This window comes from Budorcas taxicolor, chromosome X, assembly GCF_023091745.1.
Source record: "Budorcas taxicolor isolate Tak-1 chromosome X, Takin1.1, whole genome shotgun sequence".
In the NCBI taxonomy this organism is placed as follows: domain Eukaryota; kingdom Metazoa; phylum Chordata; class Mammalia; order Artiodactyla; family Bovidae; genus Budorcas; species Budorcas taxicolor.
The window spans coordinates 44,609,910-44,628,571 of NC_068935.1; the positions used below are offsets into that span (position 1 = coordinate 44,609,910).

The 18,662-nt window shown below is 43.9% G+C and overlaps 1 protein-coding gene across 1 annotated transcript in view; it reads right to left on the reverse strand.

Annotated features, from left to right (window-relative positions):
* Positions 1 to 18,662, reverse strand: part of ARHGEF6 (Rac/Cdc42 guanine nucleotide exchange factor 6) — a 116,743-nt gene that overhangs the window by 75,768 nt on the left and 22,313 nt on the right. Inside the window, exons 3-5 of the mRNA XM_052663743.1 lie at positions 9,028 to 9,112; positions 6,736 to 6,860; positions 4,936 to 5,137 (exon numbers count right to left, since the gene is read on the reverse strand). Of these exons, the coding sequence (XP_052519703.1) occupies positions 4,936 to 5,137; positions 6,736 to 6,860; positions 9,028 to 9,112 (412 nt within the window). The remainder of the gene's footprint in view (positions 1 to 4,935; positions 5,138 to 6,735; positions 6,861 to 9,027; positions 9,113 to 18,662) is intronic.

Consider the following 18,662-nt stretch of genomic DNA (forward strand, 5'->3'; position numbering starts at 1 on the left):
CTAAGCAGGTTGTGGCCTTGTTACTGTTTTGTGCAGCAAGATTTGTGTGGGAAAGGATTCAAGTTGGCAAAGAGCTGATACCTACTTTCCCAACAAGATGTTTGCATTACACCAAGTTAATCTCCTCCGCAGTCCCTTAAATATGCTCCACTTGAACTACCACAGATCTTTCACGGTTTTCATTCTCCCCAAATAATCACTACAACTTATATTGTCCTCCACTCTCTTTTGGACCTATCCACACAGCTTCCGTGTCTTTGAGGGTTCAGCTCAAGTCCTATCTCTTCCAGGAAGCCTCTCCCAACCACTCCAGTCACAGTGTACTCTCTGTCCACTGATGATCTGCTATCTATTTGACACTTCATCATCTACCACTTTGTAGTGTTCATTGGCAGTTTAATCTCCAGCTCTTACCTCTCTCCCATGCTCTAAATTCATCCTGCCAACCTGCTAGAAATCTTCAAAATGATAACCTGCTGGCGCCTCTACTTAACATGTCCAAAACAACTCATCATCTTCCAGTACCAATCACCCACCCCCAACACACACACACACACACACACACACACAACCTCCTATCTTCTCTATTAAGGGAGTTCAGCATCTACCAAACATTTCCTATGTCTAAAGCACTACAGGAGAAGGCAATGGCACCCCACTCCAGTACTCTTGCCTGGAAAATCCCATGGACAGAGGGGCCTGGTAGGCTGTAGTCCATGGGGTCGAGAAGAGCTGGACACGGCTGAGCGACTTCGCTTTCACTTTTCACTTTCATGCATTGGAGAAGGAAATGGCAACCCACTCCAGTGTTCATGCCTGGAGAATCCCAGGGATGGGGGACCCTGATGAGCTACCATCTATGGGGTCACACAGAGTCGGACACGACTGAAGCGACTTAGCAGCAGCAGCAGCAGCAGCAGCAGCAAAGGACTACATTAGGCACTATGGACACAGAAAGATATACAAAGATGAATAATTTCTGTTTGACCTCCTTGTCAGGATGAGCTGGGTACCTCTCCTCTGCTCACCATTCTCCAGACTACCTTGTATTTAGAACTTAACATTCGATATGCTAGTAAGACCATCTCCCCACAAGACTATGAACACCACGAGGGCAAGAGGCATGGTTCAGGTTTATGTGCTTCACTGGTTCCCTCATCATAGAACTGATATCCTACTCGTGGCAAATAAACCTTTGCTGCTCAGCTAGGCAGATGACACTGCATGCCCTTAAGGAGCTCACCATCCACCTGGACCCCTAGGCTTGGCATTATGTTCACCTCTTCCTTTTCCTCATAGCTAATCATCAGCAAGTTTTCTTGATTCTGTTTTCACAGTATCTATTGCATCCATCCGGAGAACACAATGGCACCCCACTCCACTACTTTTGCCTGGAAAATTCCATGGATGGAGGAGCCTGGTAGACTGCAGTCCATGGGGTCGCTAAGAGTCGGACACGACTGAGCAACTTCACTTTCACTTTTCACTTTCATGCATTGGAGAAGGAAATGGCAACCCCCTCCAGTGTTCTTGCCTAGAGAATCCCAGGGATGGGGGAGCCTGGTGGGCTGCCGTCTATGGGGTCGCACAGAATCGGACACGACTGAAGCAACTTAGCAGCAGCAGCAGAAACTGCATCCATCCACTTTCTCTTCTTCTCCACGGTCATCAAAGTCAATTGCTGGGACCTCAGCAGTAGTCTTTACTGCTTTCCCCACATCCTCCTTGATTATCCCCACCACTTCCCTGCCATCCAGCCCCAACATCACCACTAGAAAGATTTCTCTAAACCACATGCAATCCCCTGCTTACAGCTTGTCATTGACAGCCTTCTTAAAGTAGCTCCAGCCACACCCCTTCTCTTTACTCACCTGACCCTCAACCCAAATCCTCCTACCACTCATTCCATGCTTCCCTACTTCCCAGCTTTAACTTAGTAACTGCTTCTATCCTCTGCCCATCAGAAGCCTCTTTTCATCATTCAAGACCGAAGTCAAGTGCTTCTTTCCTCTTAGGTTACTGTTAATCAAATAATTTCTTTACTCTTCCAACAGCTTTGTACATATAACTTTGTGTGACTCTGTCCTAACCTGTCATGTACACACCTATCCTGACTACTAGACTGAAAAGCCCTTGGGGGCAGAGTCCATGAGGACAGATTATTACAACCCCCTTCCCACCAAGTGGGCTTCCCTGGTAGCTCAGTTGGTAAAAAGAATCCACCTGCAATGCAGGAGACCCCAGTTCAATTCCTGGGTCAGGAAGATCCCCTGGAGAAGGGATAGGCTACCCACTCCAGTATTCTTGGGCTTCCCTGGTGGTTCAGATGGTAAAGAATCCACCTGCAATGCAGGAAACCTGGGTTCAGTCCCTGGGTTGGGAAGATCCTCTGGAGGTGGGCATGGAAACCCACTCCAGTATTCTTGCCCGGAGAATACTCATGGATGGAAGAGCCTGGTGGGCTACAGTCTGGGGTCGCAAAGAGTCAGACACGTCTCAGTGGGTAAGTACAGCACAGCCCCACCCAGTACCCAGGAAATACTCAACAAATAAGCTGAACAGAACTGAATAACCTGTCCCACAACATTCATTCATTTTACAAATATTTATTGAGCCAAATCAACAGAAGAAACATCTCTGCCCTTGTGGCACTTATATGCTAATGGTAGAACACAGATGGTAATGAAATAAATAAATAAATATACACTGTTAGAAATAAATGGTAAAAAAAAAAAAAAAAAAAAAAAAACCTACAAGAGGGAAAGGGGACAAGAGTAGTGGCAACAGGGTCCAATTTTCCCCTGGGTGACCGGATAAGATGCTACTTCGAAGCCAACAAGGGAGCAAAGACCTGAAGTAGGTAAGGGTGGAGGGACAGCAGGTGAGGCAGGAACCTGTCTGGAACAGGCAACCAGGAGGCCCGCATGGCTGAAGTGGGACAAGTGAGGGGGAGAGAGGTCAGAAAGAAGGTCAGAGGGGACACCAGAGGCCAATACTGGAGGCCATGTAGACTATTGGGATGACCTTGACCTTCCCTGTTTTTGAGCTGGGAGCCATTATAGTACTCAAGTTACATTTTAAAAGGATCATTTTAAAAGTACCTTCTCAATCATTTTAATAATGCTCAAGGTACATTTTAAAAGTACCCTCTGGCTATTGAGTTTAAATTACACTATAGGAGTGACAAGGACAGGGGCAGGGATGCCAGTTAAGAAGCTATTGCAATAAACTAGGTGGGAAGTGGTCCATACTCTTCCAGTCCTAGGCTTTCCCTGAGAGGCAGGCCTCCTGACCCCAGTTAGGCAGACCTATTCTTGACAGCTGGAAAAGAGTTTCTAAGGGTTAGGTTCCCCAGGTGCTCAAACAAGAGCCAGAGCTTGCCAAGTGTATCCTTAACTGAGTTGTAAACCAAAGAGAGTTTAGGAAAAACTCAAAGAGAAGGGGTCCAAGACCAGGACAAACTTAGGGTGGTTGGTTCACAAGGGAGGAGCCAGACTATAGGCTACAAGGCATCTCAGTAAGGGACACTATAAGGAGTGTGGCGTGCTATCTGTTGGCTACCTACATCCCCTCAACAATGCTTGGGATTCCCAGGCCAGGCCAGGAAGCAAGCGCTATTCCTTTTACTTTTCTGATGAAGGCATTGAATCAGTGAACAAAGTTACAGTGAATCTGTCAAATTATTTAGAGAGTCTAACAATCAGATTATACACATTGAAAGATGTACAAGGGGTAAAAATCGGCTGTGAAAATCATCAAAACCAAGGAAATTCCAGGCAAAGCCCATGAAAATACTTCAGGGCTCAACAGAAACTCCTCGATTCCCAGTACTAAAAGATACTAAGACATTTACACACACACATAATTATAAATCTGTTAGTAAATACTTATTCCACTAAAGGAAATGCTCTACCTTCACCTGACACACAACACAGAAAAGCGTGAAGCTAAATTTCAGCTCAAATACTTTAGGGAAAAGCTCCTAACAGTGGTTATCTGGAGGAGGAGATAAGAGGGGAACTTTTATTGTCTCCATTATCTATTTTGATAAGTTTTAACTTATAGTGAGCCTATAATCTTATTAAATAATAGTATTAATTTTGAGGTATTAAAAAAGCAAAAAAGACATCAACCAAAGGAAAAAATATACCAAGGAGCTAACTACTCAAAAGGAGCTCCTGGGTAAATAGTTTTGAAGCATGAAGAGCAATAATAATGTGAATAACTGAACCTTATTTTATCTGTATTATGACACATTTTTATAATGCCAGGGATTTTTGTTGGTTTTGTAATATAAGCAAGATTTAGTTTCTTGAAGAATAAAAGGCAAGAGAGTTACCTAAGAAAGTTCTAGAATGATTACTGATGAGCGATTAGATTGCATTTCTCTGGGTATCATCATGAAAAAGGGGAAACGGTTAGCAGTGTGCAATGACTTTAAGGGCAATCTTATTCAGAATCAAAGTGGCCAGACAGCTTCCTGCAGCCTTGTGATTGTTATTTCTCCTACATATCTCTGAGACATTTAGACTTAAGTTTGCTCAAAGAGCTTAGGGATAAAAAAAAGGAAGCGAGCACATGGCCTCTCTTATTATTGTATTCTGCCATCAGTGATTCTTGGAGTAGCAGGAAGGACTTTGTAGATGGGCTACATGGGCTAGAATTAGTAGCAGAAAGGGACATAGTTAAGGTGGAACAGTTGTCTAAGCTTTGAATTCTTTTGCTTTTTTAGTTTCTTGCCGCCTTGATGTAATCTAAATACAACTTGGCTTCAAAATATCTAATCACAGATTTTTTTTACCCCAGTTCTGTTCTAGTCTTTTTCACATATACCAGTACAAACAATTCTGTGAACCAATGAAAACTGCAAGATTTTCTGTCCAAAGACCAAAAAAAGCTTTGAGAGTCAAAAAAGCTTTGAAAAGATTGACTTACCACTGGATTTAATTTCTCGGACATAATTACTAGGGAACCAGCCTGTTCTCCCATTTAATGTGCCTTCCCACCAGCCTCCTTCTTCAACTCTAGTGACATAAATGATGTCCCCTTTACAGACAGACAGCTCGTCTTCATTAGTCTGCTTAAAGTTGAATCTCGCCTTTACTATCAACTGGTGACTTCCATTTTCCGTCATCTCCTGGAGAAATAAAAGTCACACCAGATTAGGTACTTATGTCAACGAGGCTGGGGCAGAAATTCTATGAATTTAGGCAAATAAAGTAGGGTGACCAAGGATAAACCCCCAGGTCTATCTCAGTCTTGAATCTTTAACTTAGGAATGGGCCTAATGTAGGTAGGCCTTGCAGGGGCACAGGCAGTGAGAAGAAGGGGATTAATAAAGCCCTCAAAATTGTAGGCAAACTTTTGCATTTGTGAGAATGTGTATTTTGGAGGGGGTCATGCCTTCATCTCCTTGTCCCCCACCAGTTATCTAAAGATACTACTTTTATTTTTTTGGCCACACCACTCAGCTTGTGGGGATCTTAGTTTCCCTACCAAGAATCAAACCCAGGCTCCCCTCAATGGAAGCATGGAGTCCTCATTACTGGACTGCCAGGGAATTCCTGAAAGATACTTATTTAAATGATCTAGGAAACAAAGTAGATTAATAAACTATCCCACTCTGCCTGTACCCAACAGTCAGACAAAGTCTTACATAATTACATGACCAAGATTAGGTACTAACCTCATCTCATAAAATCTGCCTCCCACCTCCCAATTACTAAGAATATCTTAAATTGGCTAAGGCTTAGTCATATGCAAAGATCAAATATCCCATAGTTACCCAAGTCAGGAGCTCTTAACCTGTCACAGGTCCCTGAGAAGATGATGGCACAATGTGCCTTTACCCAAAACAGAGACTAGTAAGTTCAGGGAGAAGATTTTGCATACAATTGGAGAGGGCCCAAGGGGTATGGAACCATACAGTGTTCATCAGCTTCTGAAAGGGATCTCTGATCTCAAAAGGTTAAGTGCTTTGGAAGTAATTAAAGTACTTTGGAACTAATAGCTCCTGATGGCTTAAAGCAAGTGGGTGGATTTTGACAAGGAATAAAGGTCTCAAAAGAGCAGAAGCTAGGGTGCTTCCTTCCAAAAGAAAGCTCCCATTAAGACCAAATGCAATGATAACTGAGCCATCCCAATACAGGAGCTCAATAGGAATGCAAAGAGAAAAAGAAAATGGCAGTGATGATGATGAGAGCAAGTAATATATATTGATTGCCTGCACTGTGCCAGGCACTATTTAGTTCTCTAATAAGCCGGGGGCGGGGGCGGGGGCGAGGGGTGGGGGCTGGTGACGGGGAAATAACAGCAAACTTCCCTCAGGAAGTTGGACTAACAACTGACATTTGCATAGGGTTCTCAGTTGCTCAATTCTAGAAAGGGATGGACTTCCCTGGTGGCTCAGAAAGTCAAGAATCTGCCTGCAATGCAGGAGACCTGGGTTTCAATCCCTGGGTCAGGAAGATCCCCTGGAGAAGGGAATGGCTACCCACTCCAGTAGAAAGGGATAGAACTTTGAGGCTTCAACCCTGACTTTCTGACTCTGCGGCCCACGTGCCTCTGATGCGTTCCCTTGGGCCAGCCTGAATTGGGGTGAGGTTCCAAATTCATTTTATCACAACACCACAAACCAACAGGATGGTATGTCACCACCTATGGAGATGTAACCAAGATAGCCATCAAATTTTACGGATTTAAAAACAGGCCAGGGGAATTGGGGACCATACTTACCACTGGCTTTGACTGCCTTTGCAGTCCTGGAGCTGTGCTAGAAACTGCTCCCTGTGGGTTTGTCTGAGAACTATTAGCAGCGCTAAGAGAAGAGGAACGTCCACATGGCCTTTCTGAGAGCTGATCTGCGAAAAGAGGAAAAGGCACCGTAAAGAGAGCCCCTTGTGTCAGAAAAACGTCTCCAGCAAAATATTATCTTTCACGGGACATTATCAAAGGCAATCTGACCAAACTTCTAACTGTTCCATGATGAACATGCTGAGCTTATTTCATCCCCCCTCCCCTCCACTGCAGTGGCCAACTTCTCTTTCTTAACCTTACTGGCCATTGTTCTCCAGTAGAATGAAAAACAGCGACACAACCACATTTTCTCTTAACCCATTTCTCTACAACACTTTGCTCCTGAACCCGTTGCAACAGTATGCCCTGTGATCCCCAGCAGAACTATATTGGGTACCAAACAGCTGTCTGTGGCTCTTATTACTTTGAAATATTTTAAATTTCTCGCTTTGTTTTTTGGCCCATAACTGAGTGGTTCTTTTCTTCCTCACATGGAGCAATGTGGCACATATAACGTCAAATCTCCCTTGTGCCTGGGGGATGGGAGAATAAGAATGAGAGAGAATGTGTGTCTGGGAAAGATGCAGTCTTGATACTAAAATCTTTTTTTTTAACTCAAATTCAAGAGTCTTTTCCTTGAAACCATGTGAAATTCGATCAGCCCAGCGCTGAGTTGGGTGTTTTCAGAATGCCCAGAGCATACTAAAGGGAGGAGTTGGCTTCCTGACAAATTCAAATGAGAGTTCTTTTCCTCTCCATTTATTTTTAAAAGATATAAACTGCAAAAGTCTAAAGCCCAAACATTCCCTAGGCGACAAGCTCAGTATCCAAGTAATTTCCTTGATGCTGTGGGTTTTAACTTTCACCTCCTTGTATTTTATAAATATCTGTGGCAAGGGAAGAGACTGTAAAACTTGCTAGGAGAGTTTGGCAAAGGAACATATCATTTGTATGGCATAATGTTAGAATTATACGATCCTCCCTGCCCAGAACTGGATAGTTGTCATGTGTGTTAAATATAGTTACTTGAATTAGCTGTACTTTCTGCTATACGCCTTGCAATAGCGCCAAAGCATTTTCTTCCAGAAAGCAAAAGAACAACTTCAGAGAAGTATTTTTACATCTATTGCTATTATATACAGCTCTTTTGACTAAAACTGTAATTACTTGATAGCTTCCAAGATGCCCCAGCCTCTTTGGCACTTGATTATATTGTCTGTTCTTGTCCTTTAATTGTTTCACATGGGTAAGTTGAGTCTCCCTAAATAGATGGTAATTTTCTCCAGGGCGGGGACCACGTCTTACACTTTCTTTGTAGCACCTGGCAGTGCTGGGCACACAGCGTGTTGACTTTTCAGTGTTTTGAGCAGCAAGACCCAAGTTGGAGCGGCGGGGCTCTAGAGTCAGTGAGATGTGGGTCTGAATTCCAGGTCGGCTGCTTACTTTCTGCTCGAACCACTAGGGGCCTGACTTTCTTCATCTGTAATATGGACCCACTACTGACACCTAGTCCACCTACTCCCAGGCTTGTTTCAAAGACTGAATGGGACTACCGATGGCTCTTAGGACAGCCATGACCCATGGTAAGGGCTCAACGCATGCTAACGATGGTTATTACTGCCCTGCTCTCAGTAAGATACTGTATCATGGAAGGAATGAAGCTATCCTTTAAGGTTATCATCATTTGGTTCACATGTACTAGGATTTATATTTATTTCATTCTGCCAATGTGATGGCTACTAAACATTTAAATAAATGATGTTCTTTTCTCTCACTATGAACCTGAGGTTTCATTTCCAGTGCGAGGTTACTGAAGGGTTCCTTAACATGGACAAAGACATACTGAAAACTATGAGAAAAAAAAAAAATGTCTCTGGCGGGGAAAGGGAAGTAACGGCTGCATTTTGTAAACTTTATGGAAAAAGGAACTGATCTTTTTCCTTTTAATTTTCTGCCTGTTATACTCAGGGGTCTATTTGATAGCTTTGAATGAAATTGTTTCTTGATTCTTACTAGATTAAGGGCATTAGAAAAACATCTGTAATAGTTATGTTGAAATCCTAAAGTATGACGAATTAAAGCATCTGGCACCCACTGGGGTTCTTTTAAGGGGAAGAGAGAAATCTGTCCCAAGGGCACAGTTGTGGCCATAGTCGGATCCTAGAGGAATCAGAGACACGTGAACCCAAACATGTCACCCAGGCTCCCCCACCCATCTCAAGCCCTACTTACCTTCTGTTGCTTTGTTGACAGCTAAAAGAGTGTGCAGAACCTTGGAGAAATTGACCCCTGCATAAAGGTCCTCAGGATCAAATAGCTATGAGAAAGGAAATTGAAACTGTTAAGACACTGTAAGTATTCAACTCAACAAACCAAAGTATCAGAAGGCTACTTCCTCCAGCTCTCAGGGGAAAATAATGTAAAAGCCAAGACCCAAACCTCTGTATACCGTTGGGAAAAAATGAAAGCGGCAGCAAAGCCGCCTAATGACATATGGCAGCCATCAGTGAGTCAGAGAGAAGCAGTAATGGGAAATGAGAACTACGCCGAGTGCAGCGCCCACCAGGAAATGCACAGACCTGCTCTTCTGACCTGAACCCATCAATACTCTCGGCCCAGTTACCGGAAACCCTGTGCTGGGTTACAGTCAGTGCCCATCAACTACCGAAGGAGGGGGAGCCCTTGTGACACCCTTCTCTCAGTACACTTTATTCACTGTGCTCAGCCGGGCGCTGTCAGCACTGCCTTCCTCACTTCTGCCCATCCTCACTGTGGCCACACACTGGGTCCCAACTTCACACTGCCCAAACTTCCTGCCTAGGCCTGCCTCTTGCTCCCAGCCTCAGTGCCCAGTTTCTGCGGCTTGACCTTGCCTCTCTCAGCTCATCTTCATGGATCTGACCCTTGGCCACTCTGAGCCTCTAGGTTCTTCCTGGCCTTAGGTAACTTTTCCGGATATGACCTCTGCCCTTCCTGGTATTGCTCAACTGCTGGCAGCAAAACATTGAAGAAATACAATATTTCACATGGCCAGTTGCAGCCATCATTCTGATATCCCCTGTCCCTAGGGAAGATACCAAGCAGTTACTGTTTTAAAGACAATTGTTCATTTAAAAGTGTATTCAGTATCTTGTAATAACCTACCATGGAAGTGAATCTGAAAAGGAATAGATCTATAGATGTATAAGTGAATCACTTTGCTGTACACCTGAAACATTGTAGATCAATTATACTTCAGTAAAAAATAATTTCACAAATTTAAGAATAAAATTTTAAATGCTTTCAATGTATTAAAGTGTATGGCGATGTCTTCTAGTCTCATAAATGTGTATTTGAAACTAGAAGTCTGCTCAAGGACAGGCTCAACCTATTAATCTGCCAGTCAATGATACAGATCTATATATGGTTTAGTGGCTAAGTCTTGTCTGACTCTTATGACCCCATGGACTGTAGCCTGCCAGGTTCCTCTGTGCATGGGATTTCCCAAGCAAGAATACTAGAATGGGTTGCCATTTCTTTCTCCAGGGGATCTTCCCAACCCAGGGATCGAACCCACATCTCCTTCATTGGCAGGCAGATTCTTTACCACCGAGCCACCTGGATTCCCAGATCTATATACATATCTATTGTGCTGTGCCATGCTGTACTCAGCTGTATCTGACTCTTGCTACCCAGGGGACTGTAGCCCACCACGCTCCTCTGTCCACGGGATCTCCCAGGCAAGAATACTGGAGTGGGTTGCCATTTCCTTCTCCAGGGATCTTCCCAACCCAGGGATCAAACCCACATCTCCTGCATTGGCAGGTGGATTCTTTACCACTAGCACCACCCTCCAATGCTTAACCAGAGGCCCACTTTCTGGATGGAAATACACCTTAAAACATTTTGTTCCAGGATGTCAAGAAGTTTGCATCCTTTTTTTTCCCCCAGTGTGGTGATGGGAATAAAATGTACCTTTTCATGTGGGGCACGGTTGGTAATGAGCCTAAGATTCTGAAGGATCTGTCTTCCCTGATGGGAAGGTAGAGACATTTGTTCCATTTCTAATCTGCATGTTTTCTGGGAGCTTTGTCAAAATCCAATTTTGTCTTCTTTGTGTACATATTCTTTAAGACCTAAAATCTGTCTCTTGAGTGAAAATATATAGTATCCATTTTTTTTCCCACATTTGGGAGGGAGGCCGTCAGTGTAAACAATGTATGCAAATGTGGGCCTCTTCTGAGACCCACAAGTCTTTATTCATTTAATCAATGAACGTTTTGCATTCAAACTTAAAATGACTGATGAGCCCAATCACATCTAAAAATGAGATTCTAATATACTTCTAGCAAAGGGGAGATGTCAATATTACTAAAGAGTTAAAGGACACTACAATCCAAATATGTTCCTGAATGCTACAATCTAAAATGCAAAGGTTTCCAGGAATAAATGGATAGGCATTCTGTTTTAGTTTGCCAAGACCTGAGTGAACAAGATGCAACAGACATCTATCAAGTATCCCATGGGATTCCAGACTAATTGCATCTCCCTTAGAAGTGATATCAATGGGAAAGTGTTAATGACATGTAAGGACTTCCCTGGTGGCTTAGACGGTAAAGCGTCTGTCTACAATGTGGGAGACCTGGGTTCGATCCCTGGGTCAGGAAGATCCCCTGGAGAAGGACATGGCAATCCACTCCAGTACTCTTGCCTGGAAAATCCCATGGACAGAGGAGCCTGGTAGGCTACAGTCCATGGGGTCGCAAAGAGTCAGACATGACTGAGCGACTTCACTTTCAACTTCACTTTAATGACATGTATGCCAAAATGGTAACAAAGCAAAAAACTCCTAGTGGGAGTGTGAGCATGTGTATGCACATGGATGTGTGCATTGGGTAGATGTGGTGGAGATGAGTAGTGTCTAAAATAATAAATGGATGTAAATATTAGCAGAAAAAGGCTGAGAACTGTGATAAAAAACCTCCACCTTTCTTTTGAGGTTGCTCCTTATCCAGGTTAATTGACCTCCTATAGGCGACCACACTGGCAATATTCACTTGTATTAGTTGTTGTTTAGTCGCTCAGTCATGTCCAACTCTTTGCAACCCCATGAATTGTAGCCTGCCGGGTTCCTCTGTCCACGGGATTTCCCAGGCAAGAATACTGGAGTGGGTTGCCATTTCCTTCTCCAGGGGATCTTCTCGACACAGGGATCAAACCCATATCTCCTGCATTGGCAGGCAGAGTCTTTACCACTGAGCCACTAGGGAAGCCCACTTGTGTTGGTACTTGGCCGAATTTGAGAATCAAAACACTGATCAGAAAATGAAACATGCATCAGCAAGAGGTACTGCATCTGCTTGAGAGAAGTTGCCTGCACTATACACAGTTCCCTTTTTTTAGAAAACCTCAATACACTAGAATTTACCCACAGATGCTGTTCTGAAGCACTCGGAACTACATAGGAAGAAGTTGGAAGCGGCCTCTCGGGACTAGTAGAGAAACCAAAGCCGGAGGGTTATGATTTCTGAGCCAATGGAAAGTTAGACAGAACCATGTCACCCTCCACTGCACCACACCCTCACGAGCCCCACATGGAATAATACTGAACATTCCGTCCCAGACCTTCTTCCTCGCTCTTGAGATTGGTCACCTACTAAAATGGAAATACTGTCTATAGAAAGTGCAATACTTTGAGCTGCTATCAGTCTTTTACACCTTAGTGGAAATGAGAGGTGTGAGACCAAGTTTAGAGATGATGATGTGGAGAAAAACTAAGGGCACTGGCACCCATCTGGGAAAAAGCAAGGGAGACGCCCCCACCATGGAGAGGGTATGAGGTAAGTAGACTCCAATACAAGTCACTTGCCTAGGATTAATCCCAATCATTTACATGTACAAAATGGAGAACCAATTCCCCTTTTCTATCTGCAAAGCACTGGGATGGTGAAAAGGTAATGCAAATTTCTGCTCAGATGCTATATGCGATTTCCCAATACAATGGCCGGATGACACGCATCTCTGGCTCCTCTATGAAAGCTTCATGCACCTGTTTAGTGTCTCTGGTATGAAACTGAGCTTCAGATTAGCTGAACTTTTTTTAAAATTTTTTTTTGGTCCACACAATGCAGCATGTGGGATCTTAGTTCCTCGACCAGGGATTGAACCTGTGTCCCCTGCACTGGAAGCATGGAGTCTTAACCACTGGACAACCAGGGAAGTCCCTAGCTGAACTTTCTTGATACTTATTTTGGTGCAGAAATTAGCTGCTTAGTTCCAGTTGGATCTGTGAAGGTCGAATGAACAGCAGGATTCCCTCCCTCCATTCACCACTACTGTGAGGCAGACAGGAAAGAAAAGATTGCTTCTTAGACTACAGCTCAACGGTTTCAAGGTCCCAGGCCTGCCATGGAATGAGGCAAGGTTCAAGAATAACAACAACAAAAAAACATTTACTCTACACTGGGTAAGCAATGGAGAGACAAGGAGTAAAGTTCATTAAAGATTTTAAGTATTTACATAGAGCTAGCCTAAGGTCTAATCCTACATCAGCAGCTGAAATCAGACAAGGCCCTTCATTTTTAAATGTTTCCCCACATTTTTCCATTTTGGATATCCACAATGACAGCAAAACCTATTTTCCATCCACTAAACACCAGGTGTTAATTCTGAACCATTGGGGATCTGCCAGTATAAGCTGCACAGAAGTTAATATTTATATGGCTTTACAAATAGATCCTTTTTGGAGGAGTTTTCAGTTTCAACATGTATGCTATTTTATGACATCCTCCCTAAACTGACAAAAGTAAGGAAGCGCAGAAGACACTCCCCCAACCATTTGGTAATCTTACTGCTACAATTTCCTAACTTACTGAGCCCTTGCTATGTGCTATGGGCTGACACCATCCATTCATTGCCTTTGATCCTCCCAGCAAGCCTGTAATCTAGGTACAGTTATTTTCCTCCATTTTATAGATAAGTAAATGGTGACTCAAAGTAAGTAGTTAAGTCACAAAGCAAGAATGTGATGGAATCAATAAAAATATACAAGAAAGTGCTCTGAGGAGCATTTTAGCCCTGTATGCATACTCGAAGTTTTACTGTGTGTGTGTTAGTTGCTCAGTCATGCCCTGACTCTTTGCAACCCCACGGACTGTAGCCCACCAGGCTCCTCTGTCCATGGGATTCTCCAGGCAAGAATACTGGAGTGGGTTGCCATTCCTTTCTCCAGGGGATCTTCCTGACCCAGGGATCGAACCCAGGTTTCCCGCATCGCAGATAGCCTCCTTACCATCTGAGCCACCATGTTTCCCTGACATTAAAAAGATGAGATTGAAATCTGTGAGTTTGTACATGAAAAGAAATCCCTTGCTGCTGTCAATACAAGGAGTACCTTTACCACCTGCAGCAAGTTGGTTACAACCTCTAAGTCAACTTAGTTCAACTAATTGTGACAAAGAGAAATTCACCTGTATGAGAAGACTGTCTCTGCAGGGGTTTGCTTAACTCCTGTGCTGTCTTTTTCATTTCAGGGGGCAGCCCTGACCCAGCAGGCACCTCATCGTGTTTGCCAGAAGGGGTTCAGGGCTGTACTAAGTTACTCCTGTTTGTTCGTCTGGTTCCATCGTCCATATACGTTAAGTGTTGGCTGACGGGGCGGGGGTGGGGGTGGGGGTGGGGGATCCGACCCATGGTTACAGGACCAAGTGAAACCATTCCTCAGCATCATGCTCTAAGCATCTGTGTTAACCAGTCATAGCCCCCGCCACATCCTCGTTAAGACAAGAAGCCATACCACAAACCAGTTCAGAACTAGGTGATGCCTCTAATGCCATGTGGCTTCAGTACCACTCAGTGCATTTCATTTAAAGCTAATTCAGGGTTTGAGGGGATCACAATAGACTCCATCACTCAACTATTAAAGCCTAATCAACTGCAAAGCAAGTGATTCAGTGAGACCACATGTATATAGCTTATGTTTCAGGCCCATTTAAAAAAAGAAAAAAACTTGTTTCAAATATTTTAGGAACATTCCATCTCTTCCTTGTTCTTCTTGTTCTTATTGAATAAGATCTTAAATTAACTTAGACCATCTTGAATCACATTCTCTAATCCTCACAGCTGAGCACACTGCCTCTATTAACCCCTGAACTTTGGAGGAAATGTCATTACGTCGTGCGACAGAGCAAGCACATCTGAGCTGCTTAGTCATATTTCACTGGGTGGCAGTGCTCCTGGTTCTGTAGACACGACCTGTGATGCTTCCACCCAGCTCCTCCTGAAAGCAGTCACCCAGTCAGCAACAAATAATCCTCTCATCTCAGAAACTGGACTCACTTTGATATTGGTATTCCACTTACTAGAATACAGGAGTTAGCATTTCTACTCTGCTTGGTTTTAAATGATAACTCTTCCAATTTGATATGGTGCAAAGCCTGCTCACTACTTCTCTCCCTTATTTCCTTCCTTTCTCTACACTTCAGCCATTTAGAGAACAAGGTCTGACTTATGCACGTAGCTGCAATAACATCGGTGTGCTGAAAAGAACACCGACGTGAGGGTCAGGAAACCTTGACTCTAATCCAAGATTTGTCACTGCGGGGCAGTTGTGAGGACTCAAGGAAAGCAACACTACTTTCTTTGTGTCTCTGTTTCCCATCTGGATGGTGAGAGATGTCTTTGACCAAAGGAGCCCAGTAAAAGGCCTGCTGATTCATCCTCTGAACAGGGGCTCCCAAAGGCAGCATCTTGGCTGGGTCCCCAAGGTCCACAACCTGGTCTTCAAATCTCAAGGCTCTTGAAAATAGACTCATATTAACCACATTCACAAAAGGCTAATACATAAAGTGAAAAGCCAATGTACTAATTTTTCAAAAAATGAACCATTAAGAGGATTGGATCCTTCCGTTTTACGGTCTAGATCACTCTTTCCCAACAGAGAAATCTACATGGTAAGCCAAATTACAATCAGAAATTTGTTGGATAATACAGGATCAGAGCAAAGGGAGTCTGGAGTATCACAGCCTAACATAATTATTACCTGTTTACAGCCGATTTTTTTTTTTTCAAAATGTCATTTTTAAATGGCTTATTTATAAATTCTGGCTCTATCTTCCTGCCAGTGCTTTGTGGGACTCACGTTGCAATTGGGGATGGCTTTGACCATCTATGTCCTTTTGTTTCTGTGGATTTATACAGAGTTACTTTAGATAACTAATATGGGCTTCTTGATGACTTGGACCTCACGATATCCAGAGCCAGGAAGTCCAGCTTCACAGAGCTCCTGTAAAATGAGCAAAGGTCTGAGCATAATTGTTACTGCTCACGCCTCATCTCGAAATCCCAAAATCCACTTCCAGATGGCTTCCTCAGCATCACTGACGTCACCACATCCAACTTTATGATCTCCATTCTTCCTTGTGAGCACATGTTTATGGCAAAAACCACTTTCTCCACGACAGAAATTTATCTTCAGCTGAGTAGCAAGTGTTCAGGAAAGAGGGAAAGGCATGAGGAATGATATGGGCATCCTTATGGAAACAGTCGGAGAAGGCGATGGCACCCCACTCCAGTACTCTTGCCTGGAAAATCCCATGGTGGGCTGCAGTCCATGGGGTCGCAAAGAGTCGGACATGACTGAGCGACTTCACTTTCACTTTTCACTTTCATGCATTGGAGAAGGAAATGGCAACCCACTCCAGTGTTCTTGCCTGGAGAATCCCAGGGACGGCGGAGTCTGTGGGGTCGCACAGAGTCGGACATGACTGAAGCGACTTAGCAGTAGCAGCAGCATGGAAACAGTGCCAAGATTAAAAAGAGAAAGAGAGAGGACAATTGGCTTTGGATAATCTCACCAAAAAGAGAGTAGACGTGAAAGAAAGGAAAAGACAAAATCTCTCTTGTCAGTAGCACTTGCCAAGCCAAGGAGAGAAGCCGAAGACCTAGAACCAGCTGCCGCCCAGCCAGATGGCCACTGTGGCCCACCTCCCGCCCTCCACCGTCCTCCTGTGCCTCTGTCACTAGAGTTACACAAGCTGCCAGTTTTGAAGGGTAGGGCGGACAGACCCTCCAGACCCCTCCCCCCTCCGCTGAAGCACCTGTGCACCAGAGCTGGGGGTGTCCTCCCTGAGCCCTAAGTCCCCACCCCTTCAGAGAAGGCGACTTATTTCTTAGTCTTGCAGATTGGAACAAGGAACATATTTTCCCAGAGATACAGTGTCATTCCCACCACTTAGTCTCCGTGACATCTGTAATTCAGTCACATTAGTTATTAAACAAGCCGCTGTGGGCCGGCCAGAAAACAGTCACCATGTAGCACCATATTTCTATGGGAAAATCTGCTATGTGTTCCTTACAATAACTTAATAACAAACTTTTGGAAAATCCATTTTTACACTGAAGAATGCCTGAACATGGGGTCCCAAATCAACATCCTCATCCTTTATACTTCTTCCTTGTCCTTTCATGTAAAGGATACATTAAAAAGATAAAAAAACACCCTAGATATTCTAGGTACTATTTCTTTTAGAACTCCCCATGATGAATCCAGCCATAGGTATAAAGACCATGAGAAGAGGCTCGGAAAGTCTAAGAGCCGAGAGCTCCTGCTGATTTAATTGTCCAGGCAGTGAAGGAGGGGACTCTCCTGTGAAGACAGGGTTCCCAAAGCCCTGCTTTCTATGATTTAGGGTCAGAGCCTGAAAACCTAGTAGAAGCAACTGCTTCGCAAGAAATTCCATGCACAGGAGAGACTAGTGTTACATGTTGTTGCTCATTCCTTCAGTTGCATCCAACTCTGCAATCCCATGGACTGTAGCACGCCAAGCTTATATCAAAAAATCATCACTCACTGGTGAACTGGTAAGGTGGACTATCAGAGAAACTTAAATAAGTCCCATGAAGCCAGTTTTTTAAAACATCTTCATGTCTGGGCATTGGGGAAGGATGGACTGAGAGTTTGGGATTAGCAGATGCAAACGATTACTTATAGAATGGATAAACAACAAGGTCCTCTGTCGTCCCCTTCTCCTCCTGCCTTCAATCTTTCCCAGCATCAGGGTCTTTTCAAATAAGTCAGTTCTTCGCATCAGGTGGCTTCAGCTTCAGCATCAGTCCTTACAATGAATATTCAGGACTGATTTCCTTTAGGATGGACTGGTTGGATCTCCATGCAGTCCAAGGGATTCTCAGGAGTCTTCTTCAACACCACAGTTTGAAAGTATCAGTTCTTTGGCGCTCATCCTTCTTATGGTCCAACTCTCACATCCGTACATGACTACTGGAAAAACCGTAGCTTTGACTAGACGGACCTTTGTCGGCAAAATAATGTCTCTGCTTTTGAATATGCTGTCTAGGTTGGTCATAGCTTTCTTCCAAGGAGCAAGGGTCTTTTAATTTCATGGCTGCAGTCACCATCTGCAGTGATTTTGGAGCCCAAGAAAGCCTGTCACTGTTTCCATTGTTTCCCCGTCTATTTGCCATGAAGTGACGGGACCAGATGCCATGATCTTAGTTTTTTTAATATTGGGTTTTAAGCCAGCTTTTTCACTCTCCTCTTTCACCTTCATCAAGAGGCTCTTTATTTCCTCTCCACTTTCTGCCACAAGGGTGGTGTCATCTGCATATCTAAGGTTATTGATACTTCTCCCCACAATCTTGATTCCAGCTTGTGCTTCATCCAGTCAGGCATTCTGCATGATGTACTCTGCGTATAAGTTAAATAAGCAGGGTGACGATATACAGCCTTTACGAGCACAAAGCTGAGGGAAGGAGGTGGGCAATGAACACAGGAGTCCCCCCTCTGGCAGTCTCATCCACTGCCTTCCTTAAAGTCCTCCACCCTCATGCCTCTCTTTCTTCTTGCTGTCTGCATAGATGGCACACACATA